An 11,798-nucleotide genomic window follows, 5' to 3' on the forward strand; every position below is an offset into this window, starting at 1 on the left:
CTCCCGGCCCGGCGGGCGGCTCTCGCCGCCGGAGCCCGACCTTTTAAGAACCGTCAGTCACTCTGAAAGGCTTCAGGTATTCCTGTAAGGTCCCAAACGAAGCCCCGCGTCTCTTTTAAAACGTGTAATTTTTTTTTTTTTTCCCGCAGCTATGCGTGTATCTGCCCGTTGCAAAAAAAAGAGTGGTTTTGTTTCTGATAAAAATCTCTTTTAATTAAATATTTGCATTTTACAAAGGCGGCTGCAGGTTTTTGTATCTAATAAGTATAACCTATTTCCTTTTTTTTTGCATTATAGTTTAGCTCACACCCAAGGAAAAAAAAAACAATAGGCATAAAAAATTAAATTAAACTTGTATATATATATTTTAAAACTATGAAACAATTCGGAAAAAGACACAGAAATGTATATATTTATATTACCAAAACAACATTAACGCCTGTACAGGTGTCTTGATTTCATAATTTACTTCAAAGATACTGTATTATCAATTTAAATACAAAAAGCTACATTAAATATACAGAATAAGATTTAATACAAATCTTTCTTCTTTGCGTGTGTGAGAGAGAGCGTGTCACTCGTTTGCTTTTCACTTGGTTAAGACATTTCTGGGCGGTTTCTGCCCAACCATTTCCAATAGACTCTATAAACTTTTGAAGGGAGTGCTGGGGAGGAGGGGGCAGCTGGTCTTTTTCTGTTTTGTTGGGGGTTTTTTGTTTGTTTTTGTTTCGGTAGTGGAAAAATAACTGCCAAAGCAATTTATCATTTCTCTCAATAAATTAAAAAAAAATAAGAAAAGAACAAAAGTACAGTCCCAGGAGCGGGTAGGGAGGAGAAGCCGGTATTAAATGCTGGACATACCTTTCTTCAGTTCGTAAGGTGAGTCTTTGCAAAGGTCTACCTGGGACTGGCTCCTGATCACTTTGGCGTCCTTGGCCAGGCTCTCGGCTCTGCTGAGGACAGTCTGGTTTAATCCATTGAAGTGGGCGCCGGGGGCGGCGGCGGGCCCGCCGGCCGGGTGCCCGTGCAGAGCCCCGAAGGAGCCGTAGTTCGTGTAGCCGGGGTAAAAGGGCGCCGTGTAGTAGAGCGGCCGTGGCAGGACCGCCCCGTTGGGGAAGGGGCACTGCGCCGCCGGCGAGCGCGGCCGCGGCGAGCGCGAGGGGCCGCCGCCGCCCAGCACGGCGGGGCCGGGGGGCGCCGCCTCGGCGCCGGCCTCCTTCGCCTTGTCCGCCGAGGTGGCGATCTCAGCCAGCGACCAGAGCTTGGGCTTGGCGAGAGCCGCCTGCTGCGGCGAGTGGATGACGGAGGCGCCGGCGGCGGCGGGCAGCAGCGGGTGCAGGTCGGCGGCGTGCGGCGGCCCGGCGGCAGCGGAGGGCGGGCGGTACGGCGGGGGCTCCTCGCCGCCCGGCGGCGGCCCGCGGCCCGGCCCCAGCGGGGAAGAGCCGGGCGCCGGGGGGGCGGCAGGCGGCCCGTCGAGCCGCTGTTCCGCCGGCTCGTTGCACTCCGAGTCGCTGGGGCCGGCCTCGGCCTCCCGGGGCCCGGGGGACTCCTGGAGGCGCTCGCAGCCCGGCGCTGCCTTGGGATCCGCCGCTCCTGGGGGGGGCGAAAGGAGAGGGGTGGGGGACAGCTCCCGGGCTCGCTCGGTGCCCCCAGACCCGCCCGCCCACTTCGCCGCCGGCCCCCCACCCCCACCCCCTCGGGCCCCGCCGCCGCCAGGCCCGCAGCGCTGGGCCTCCGGCTTCCCCCCCCGCCGGCTGCCCGCTCGGAGACACACGCACACAGGGGGACGCACACAGGGGGTGACACGCACGAGCCGCCCCGCCACACCAGGCCGGGGGCAGCCCCGAGGGCGCGGCCGATCCCGCCACCCTACCTGTGTCCGGCGTCCCGAGGTCCCCCTTCTCCTCCAGTTTCTGGGGCTCGTCCTCGTCGTTTTTCTCCAGGTCGATGTTCTCCTCTTCCTCCTCGTCCTCGCTGCGGTTCCGCGGGGTCCAGGTCATCTTGTTCTCCTTTTTGAGCCGCCGCCGCGCGTTGGCGAACCAGGTGGAGACCTGGGTGAGGGTCATTTTGGTGATGATGGCCAGCATGATCTTCTCGCCCTTGGTGGGGTAGGGGTTTTTCCGGTGCTCGTTGAGCCAGGCCTTGAGGGTGGCCGTGGCGTCCCGCGTCGCGTTCTTACGGTACGCGGGGTCCCCGTAGGGGTAGGAGCCGAGAGGCGCCGCGTACGGGTGGTAGCCCAGGGAGCCGGCCATGCCCGGCGTGTGGTCGTAGGGCGAGCCCTGGGGAGAGAGGGGAGAGCAGCCCGGTGGGGTGCGGTCAGGCGGCCGCGGGGCGGCAATGACACGGCAAGGGCAGCGCCGGGGCCTGCCCGCAGCCCCTGTCTGCGCCCCGCCGCCTCTGCCCCGGCGTCTGGCCCTGCCCGGCTTCTCCCCCCGCTCCTTCCCGGGGGAACGGGAGGCAGGGCCTGGGGGCTCGCCGGGGCCGGGAGGCTCCGGCCCCGGGAGGCCACCGGCCGCCTGCAGCAATTCAGCACCTCTACCCCAAATACAGGCGTGGAAAAGCGAGTGGGCAGCGCGGGGAAGGGGCGGACAACGGCAGGGGGACCCTGCCCTTCCACCCCCGAGGCTGCGATCGCGGCGGACAACCTGCCGGGCCCAGGCGGCCGCGCCGGGCCGGGCCGCTCCCCTGCCAGACCAGCGGCGGGAGGAGGAACAAAATAAAGCGGAGAGGGAAAAGAAGAAAAGAGAAAGAAAAGAAAAAAGAAAAGAGAAAGGAAAGGGAAGGAAAGGAAAGAGGGGGAAAGGAAAGAGAGGGAAAGGGAAGGAAAGAAAAGGGAAGACAGAAAAAGGAAAGAAGAAACTGTGCAACTTTGCCTAGAAGCTAAACAGAGGAGAGAAGCTAAGGGAAACTCCTCGGCTTTTGAGAGAACTGCGGGGCACTGGCGGCGGCCGCGGCTCTGCGGCGGGGATGCCCCGCGCCCCGGGTCGGCCCCGCGGTTCTCCGCAGGCGCGCACGGCAGCGCAGTGCCCGGCCTTCCCCTTCCCTTCCCCGCGCAGCGCCCGCAGAGCGGCTCGCGGCCACGGGATTAGAGCTCTGCAATATTTAAGCAGCCTAATTATCGCCGTGCAGGGGAAAGTTCCCCGGGTTTATCGCCCGGATTTCTCCCATCCCCGGCCACTGCTGGGGTCATTCCCTTTTCAATCACAAGCAGCTAATTGTTGTGGAATTATAAGAGCTGTTTTATTTAAAAAAATATAAAATATATATTTAAATGTTTTTTTATTTACTTTAGGGAATGAAATCGGTCCCCTCCCGCCCCAGCCCCGTCTCTCCCGAGCCGTGCCGGCGGCTCCCCCCGCGCCCGGCCCTGCCCGCCGCTGCCGCCCGCAGCAGTGTGCGGCAGCGATGCGGGGAGCCGCGCTCCCCTCTGGCCCCGCTCTCTCAAAAACAGGGTCGGGACGAAAAGAAGGCCGGGGCGGGGGGGCGGGCGCCCGCAGGGTGCCGCCGTGCCCGGCGCGGTGCCGGCTGCCCGCGGCGGCTCTTACCACGTAGGAAGTGAAGGCGGCGGCGGCGGCGGCGGCCGGGTCGGTGCCGTACTGAAGGTGGGAGTTGTAACCCGGGGAAGGGGCGGTAAAGGCGGTAGATCCGGCATAAGGGGAAAAAGCGGAGCCCGAAGAAGACCTCCCAAGTTCATCGGTCCTGGGTCCGGAGATCACGCTGGTGCTGTACGCCGGGCAGGAGTAGAGAGCCAAGGACGCTGACGGCTGGTACAAGTAACCCTGAGGATACGACATGGCCAGGCGCACACATGCACCCGGGAGCCCAAGGCGCCGGGAGGGAGCCGCCGCGCTGCCGGACTGGGGACGCTGCGGCCGGGGCTTCGCGGGCGCCTCTCCGCCCTCGCCAGCTGGGCAGCGCCGGCACCTTGCTCTGTGCCGGGGCTGCTGCTCCGCGCTCGCCTGCAGCCTGGCACCGCTTCTTCCTTTTTCTCCCCCTCCTCGCTTCGCCCTCGCTTTTTTTTTTTTTCTCCTTCCCTCTCCCCCCCCCTCCTTGCACTGGGGGGCTTTTTTTGTCCCCCCTTCCTCCTCGCTCTCGCTTTCCGAAGGGTCCTGCCAAGATGCTAAGTTGGAAATTGCAGCTCCTGACGCCTTCTGCGCGGCCCGGCGAGGCTCCTCCTTCGCGGGGTGTTGTCAGTGGAAGGACTGGCAGGACCCCGCTGGGCTGCCGCGGCCGGGCCCAACCAGCGGGAGGGCTCCGCGCTTCCCTCGGCCCTCCCCAGCGCGCAGAGGCTCAAGTGCGCCGGCTCCTGGATTGCAGTCACCCTCGAGCCGTTTAAGATCGGCTCCAACTTTCTGCATGTGCTAAATACCGTGCGGAGCCGCGCTGTGCCGGAATGCAAGCCAATCAGTATATGAAAAAAAAAATAGATATTTAATAAGATTTATTAGCCGCCCAGCTCCCCCTCTGCGCAGCCCCCCTCCTTTTGCTCTCTGCCCCCTGCCCCTCCCTCCACTAAATCACTGGAGGTGGAATACACGAGGCGTGCGTGGCGGTGTTAGTTTTTCTTTTCTAAACAAAAAAAGAAACCAGAACGGGCGGGTTTCGGCGGGGAAGCGCCACGCCGCAGCCCGGACCGGTCCCGCAGCACGGGGACGCGCCGCCGGACCTGTTGCAGGGGCTGCGCCAGCGGGGCAGCGGCGGGGCCGCGGGCGCGGAATGGGCTTCGGCTTCGCCTTCGCGGAGGGCTCGGGGGGACGTAAGCGGGGCGGGGGGAGCTTATTCTTTCCCAGCTCTGGTCCTGGGAGAAGAGGCCTTGGGGGGACCGCAGAGGGGTCCGCAAGAATCGTTCCGAGCTAGGGTTCGCCGCGGATCCAAGGAATGCGCCGGGCATCCCCCCTCCCCGCCGCATGGAAGGGTCGAGGCGAAAGCAGATTAAAACCATATGAACCGGGATAAATCCCCGCCGATCAGGAGATGTAATCGCCTCTGATTCTAGCCTGCGTATTTCCCAACAGGAACAGATCCCCGTTTACTCCTTTCTCGCTTTTTTTTCCTCGCGGCTGAGGCAAGGCGCTGCTCCCGCGGCCGCGGACCTGCCCTCCGCGCTCCTAGCCACCAGGGACCCGCCTCACACCCGCCAGGCCTTTCCCGGGGGAGCGATTACATTCGATTTATCTTTTTTTTTGTTTTAGTCTTGTAACTTTATTCTCTCCCGGCTTTAACTCCTCTCGCCGCTGGCTCCAGCGGGCCAGACGCGGAGACGCGTGTGTGTGTGTGTTTTAAAACGGGCGGGCCGGGGCAGGAGCTCCCCAGGTCGCTGAGGAGGCGACACCGCCCCGCTCCGTCCGTCCCTCCGGGGCTCCGTCCCGGCGGCAGTGGCCACAGCCCCCCAGCCAAAAGGCGGGCACAGGCTGAGCATTCCCGACCAGCCCCGGTGCGGCGCCGGAGGCGGCGGCGCCTCGGCGGAAAAGGACAGGGTGGGCAGGGAGCGCGCTCCCCGGTTTGTCCGGGGGCATCCCGGCAGGGCCGGGGGCGGTGGGGCGGGCGCGGCCGGCACTACACTACCCAGCAGGCCGTGGCCCTGACGGTCCCTCCCCCGCCCCTCTCGGCGCCATGATTGGCTGCCTTCCTGCTGGCTGTGGGTTCTTCCCTTCTTCCATTGGCCTGGTGAACTGTCCCTCAACGCGGGGAGGAGGGGGTGTGGAGGGGCGGTGGCGGCACGCGGCGCGGTTGCGGGGGAGTCCGGAAGCGGCGCTGACAGGACGGCGCGCGGAGGCGCTGCGGGCTGAGGCAGCTGCCGACCGAGTTCGGCTCGGCTCGGCCCAGCCCGGCCCGGCCCAGCCCAGCCCGGCCCAGCCCAGCCCAGCCCGTGGCGGCTGCGGATCGGGCCGGCCCCGGCCAGCGAGGTGAGGAAGCGGGGCGGCAGCGTCTCCCGCCGCGCGGCGGGACGTCGGGGCCCTGTGGCGGCGCTGCCCCACCGCCCTAGCGCGCCCCCTGCCGGGCGGGCCTGGGCGCCGCCCTTGGCGCGGGCGTGGCCGTGCCGGCTGCCCGGGCCCCGCCGCCGGCGGGCGGGCGCTGTCGGCCGCGCTCCCGGGGCCGGTGTCCGGCCGCGCTCCCGGGGCCGGTGTCCGGCCGCGCTCCCGGGGCCGGTGTCCGGCCGCGCTCCCGGGGCCGGTGTCCGGCCGCGCTCCCGGGGCCGGTGTCCGGCCGCGCCCCGCAGTAAGGCGGCGATCGCGGGAACGGCGTGCGGAAGCCCGGCGAGGCGAGGTGGGTCTCGGCACGCTCCTCGGTGTTGCTGTCGAGCAGCGCTTTGTCTGGCGTCCCTCATTTTTTCTTCCTGTTCCCTTTATTTTATTTTATTTACGTGGAGGTGTACGGTATTTCCTCTCTTTACAATCCATGCGGGCTCTGCCCCGGTCGCCGGGAAGGGCCTAGCCGCGGCTGGCACCCTCTCTTACATGCTCACTCCACACAGGTGTGCACTTTCATCAGTTTTCAGCTGCACGGTGTCACTGGCGTTTGTCCCTGGGTTAATTTTAGCTATCGCTCTAAAGCACCGCGTTTCTTTTTCCACTCAAAAGCGCTTTTGTCATAATCCTCTGACAATACCCCTCGTTCGAGAAGTGAGATGTCATCTGGCAAAGCTTTATACATTTAATGTTCATTTTATATGTGAGTAGAATGAGCAACCGCTTTTCTTTGCCCGTTTCTTTGTAGGGAGAAGCGGAAGTTCTAACCATCTTCCCATGGCATCTGGCTTTTTTGAGGAGGAGGTAAGGTTAATGTCATGTAGAATTACCCTCTTTATTTCTGATGTTCTACTAATCTTGCTTCTGTAGGCGTACAGTTTGGAAACTGTGGTGACTTCACGCATACTTTCATGCTTTGCAAAATAATACCAGAGCTGATTAATAAACGGTAGCGGTAGGACTCTTATGGCATCAGGACTGTAAGCGTCTGTAAAACTGACATTCTCACTACATTATGCCACTATTATATTCTTTGCAGTTTTAAAAGAACTGTAGATAATTCGTCAAGATATTGAAACATTTAGTTTATAGTTCTGTTGCTGTGGTTGTCACCTTCAATTTATATCAAATTTGAGACTCATTTCTTAAGGATGTCTCTATTTTCTGCTTTATTTGCACTATGATGGCTCTACTGAATGACTAGTCACAGCAACTTTTTTCTCCGATAGAAGTATATTAAAATGTGAAAGCCTAAGACTAATCTGCTTTGCAGGAGTTTTCAGGTCTTTGATTAAAGGGAAATAAGTTTGGTTTAGACTCTTGTTTATGTAGTTCCATCAGTTCTATTAGCAAACGTGGGACTTGAGGATACACTTGCTTCCCTTCATTTTTACTGAAGGTACGTACAGTTGAAGGTATGGATAAGTTCCTGGTATCAGGTGTTTGCTTTGCAGCTGCCAGTGAAACGAAGTAAGGGCAAGTTGGTATTAAAACTCTGTACTTTATGTATTTTGTCATCGTTTCTTGGAAGCTAAACTGTTAATGCAGTTTACCACATTTACCATTCAATTCTTACTTAACGAGGGTAGGATTTATAGGCTGGCTGTGTGCTCTTTATTTAAATTAAGGCTTGTGAATTTAAATTCAGCTTGTACAAATAAATAATTAAGGTCACTGTTTTTATAGCCTTAGGTCTGGTGGGCTCGTCCGGCAAAGCTGTTTAAAATAGTCTTTGCTTACTTCAGTAGTCGGACTCCAGTAGGGTTTTTGACATGAGAGGAACTTGGATTTCAGACGACTGCACAAAATGTGGTGACCCAAAATGTAGCAATATTTAAACTTGTGTATTTGTTTTTATACACTGGTGTCATTTGCATAGTTTCATTTAGGGTGTGCAAACATACGTGGTACACTGTAAAATAGCTTAATAAATTCGTGCACGAACATACAATAGGGATCAGCTGTAAATATTGTCTTTCTGGGAGGGGGAAAAAGGTGATCTTGAAAAGAACAGCAAACTATATATTTTTAAGTACAGCCACCAGTAGTCTCTAACTTTAAGTGTTTTGGTTGCAGGTGGCTTGTAGCGCATGGAGTTAAACTTGGGTATCTTGGATATGATACACCTTAATTTAATTACTTTAATAGCTACTTCTGTTGAAACTTTTAAAATCTAACGATCCTGCTTTTATTGCAGTCTTTAAAGATCTAATCGTTCTTGTGTGTGTCTGAGATGTAAAACTTAGCACAAGGAGAGGCAACAGATTGGTTCCGTCATACGATTTTGTTGGGTTTTTTTGAGAGTACTTAAAAGATTATGATGGATAATGCTGTCTTGCCAAAGAATGCCGACACAGGTGTTCATCATTATCTTAATTAAGATCCTGAGAAAATGTCATCTTTCGGCATGAATTATGAAGGGAGATGCATTAGGAGATCATTTCAACTTTTTTTTTTTTTCTCTTTACAGGGGTAGATGAGAAGGAGGTTGTTTTCTCAAAACCTTTTTGATACTTCTTTATCAGGATACCTGACCTTAGACACTTACTGAATAATTTGTTTCTCCACTGCAATTTTTGAATAGATTACCAGGAGATCTGTATGTGATGTTGAAGGGATTCCTCTTTAAAACAAACAAACAAAATAAATAAGAATAATAACACACACACATGCACCCCCCAACCCTCCCGGATACTCTGTTCTGTTTAAAGCTGTTGCTATAAACAAAACACTAAGACTCAGATGGTAGTGGAGATTGCTGCTGGAAACATCTGCTGAGAGCTGTTTTATACAGCGTATTTGAAAGTATTAACAACTCATACGAATAAGAGAACTAAATAAATATGTGTGAATACTTATCTTTTTAATTAAGCACAAAGAGAAAAAAAATTCCTTTTCTCACCTTTACACTACCATGGAAGTAAAAGTAATTAGTGTGCAAAGAGGAGGGAGAGGCTCGTGGTTTTCTATGTTAAATCAATACATTATTAGCTGAGCAAGAACTAAAACAATACATCTAAAATACTGTCTGAAGCATCGTCCCTAAAACCTAGGGGTGTTTTCCTGCAGATGCTTACCCATGTGTGTGTTGCTGCTGGCTTCCGTAAGATGAAGTGCTGGGAGTTACAGGGTCAGTAATTGTTGTGGAAGTGCCGGCGTTCGGTGGCTCTTAGCCTAGGTGAATTCTTCAGTGAAGACACCCTTCACTTCTCTGTTGTTTCTTCTGCCTGCACTTCCTTTGCCCGAGAGCCTACTTGTTAGCGCTCTCTGTGTTTGCAGTCTGAGACTGAGGTGTAAACTCGTGGACACCTAGAATAATTCTTTGTTTCTGTCTGTAGCAGTTGGGCTATAGGTAGCTTAGATAGACTTTTGTCTTGTTTTTCTCAGCAAGCCTTTGTAAGTAAAATCACTTGTTGTTTGCTAAAAGAAATAACGATTATCAGTCTTTCTGATATCAGTCTTTTTGTATCAGAAATACGATATCAGTCGATTATCCTTTTTTAAATTGCATCATCAAGCCTGTTTAGTATGTGGAATAAAAACATGCACAGAAGTGCAGCTGGCAAGCCTTTTAAGCACGTAGTTATTGTGTTGAACATGTAACTCCAAAGATCTTGACAGTATCATGGGAGAACCTGAAACTATATTTCAGTTTCCTTGAAGTTTCCTGTAGTTAGCTTAAATGGCGCGATTTGCTTGAATTTGTTGGCATAATATGGACTAAGTTAAGAATGCCTTTAGGGTTTATTGTGCTTACATTTCCATGGGCATATGCAAAAAATAGACTCTTGTAATGGTTGACTTTAGTGGAAAAAATGAAAAACTGCTCTTTTTCATGTCTAAACAAGTTTTTCACTTAAAGCAAGCCACATCTACTGTTAGTTGTCTCCTTATTGTGAAAGAGGAGCACCTCAGCGGGAAGGATGGCTGTGGCTCCCCGTGCTGTTTCATGCGACATGCATGTGCCCGTAGCTTTCCATATGGTGGAAAATTCCCTTTCAACCACAGGTGCTGTAGCATGGTGGGAGTTCTCGTAGCTGGCATCTGGCCTCCAGTGTGGGTGTTAGAGGTGGGTAACTTTTAATAGCAGTGTCGTGTTCAAAAGGGTTTCTATTTTATCTACATATATTTGCAGTCCACATGACTGGTATTTGCAAGAGCTCGTCATTACCTCTCTGAGGAGAAACATAAAGCCAGGTAGCCTTTCTAGCCTTACACCCAAAGAGTTCTTTTTAACAGTCCATAATTTCTGATTTTTATTAATAGGAGAGCTTTTTATTTTCTGTTCCTTAATGTGGATAATGAAGATGCAAATGTTCTTGAAGCTGTTTTCTGCAGATTAAAGTGAATGTATTTGTAGAGCCAGAGTCATCTTTTTCTTTTTCAAATATAAATCATTGTTTGAGGAAACATTTGTTTCAACGTGAGTGTGGATAATTGTAACAGAAACTTTATTATACTAACGAACTTGTGACCGATCATTCTCCTACTCTCCCTGAAGGAGCTGCATTTTCCTGAGCTTTTTTTTTCCCCTCAACAGAGCAAAAACTATCTTTTTCTTTTCATAAACACATCTTTTTCACAGTATCTCTCAGCATTCCTATCACAGATCAAGAACCCAGCGTTTACCTGTGAAATACTCTCTGCTGGCATCTACAAAACTTTTCATGCCTTTCGGATTTAATTTTGTATAGAATAGTCCATGGTATAATATGTAGGTCCTCTGTTTTCAATTAAGCTGTATTAGGTAACTGTGCTCTTCTTTCATATCCCGTAGCAAAGTATCAATATCCAGATGGCAGCGTGCTGGGATAAAATAGCTACAGGCTTGGCTGCTACTGTAAAGCCAAGAACTAACATTTTAGCCGATGCGATAAATAAAACTGAGGTTGCGACTCTTGGCGTATTGGAGTTGCACTAAATAATGCTACAGTGCTGTTTATTACTGGTTTCATTGGATAACATGCAGCTATAAAACCTACTTGAAGCTTTTATTAAGAATACTCTGTCATTATAAAAAGGTGCCTACAACTTCTTTATGATATTGACGGTGCAAGAATTACTTTGTGCTGACTTCCCGGCAGTTGTCTAGGGAGGACCTTACCCTTTCCCGCTTCTGTAGGTGTTAGGTTGCATGGATGTCTCCTGGGAAGAGGACAGCTCTGTAGAGCCTAGGTTTTCTTACGTTAGTTTAAGGTATTTTTTGCTCTTTGCTTTTTCTTAAGTTTATTTCAGTATTTAAGTTCTTGGTTCAGTTAAAAATCAGCTGATATTCTTTGTGGTATAAACTGTGCTACTGTGTCCCTGAGTAAAACTTAAATTGAGGTCACCCAGGTAGTTACCTGGGAGGACACTGTAGAATGGCTGAGAGACCTTTTATACTGGCTGAGAAGGTGATGGGAAGACGTGGTAGTAGGGGAAGGGACTAGAGTCTTGAACCCTGGGCTTCTTCTCTCATTCAGTTGCTGGCACATTGTATGACCTAGATTTGTTCATGTAATGTCCATGCCTCTGTTTACCTAACTGGAACCCTCTGCTTTTCTCAGAAATGTCCAGGTTAAATTGGTGTCCATACTCACATAATTTATTAATTTTGAACAAAAGCAAGTTATTAATGCTATTACTGATTCATTAGCTAAATGCCATTAAATTTCCATATTCCACAGATCTTTGATTTCCATAGACACCTGTTTATGGTGCGCCTCTTAAAGGATGGGGAATTGAACACCATCCAGTGGGATGTGGTGATAACATAGTGTCTGTGGGATTTAACAAGCGTGCTAGATCAGCAGGTGAGGAAACCCTTGCCTTGCTCAGTGTGTAATCCTT

The 11,798-nt window shown here is 52.8% G+C and overlaps 1 protein-coding gene across 2 annotated transcripts; it reads right to left on the bottom strand.

Annotated features, from left to right (window-relative positions):
- Positions 1-622: 622 nt before the first annotated feature.
- Positions 623-4,187, bottom strand: IRX5 (iroquois homeobox 5). 2 transcript variants are annotated; one of them, XM_082005879.1, is made up of 3 exons: positions 3,546-4,187; positions 1,874-2,279; positions 623-1,593 (listed from the first exon to the last, which is right to left on the bottom strand). In XM_082005879.1, exons 1-3 carry the CDS (start codon positions 3,792-3,794, stop codon positions 845-847), a joined length of 1,404 nt encoding a protein of 467 aa, XP_081862005.1. In that variant the 5' UTR covers positions 3,795-4,187; the 3' UTR covers positions 623-844. The 2 variants fall into 2 exon arrangements, with proteins under 2 accessions (XP_081862005.1, XP_081862004.1); XM_082005878.1 differs by having other exon boundaries at positions 623-1,590; positions 3,546-3,931.
- Positions 4,188-11,798: the final 7,611 nt, after the last annotated feature.

The sequence above is a fragment of the Phaethon aethereus genome, assembly GCF_964289735.1.
Source record: "Phaethon aethereus genome assembly, chromosome: 13".
NCBI lineage: Eukaryota > Metazoa > Chordata > Aves > Phaethontiformes > Phaethontidae > Phaethon > Phaethon aethereus.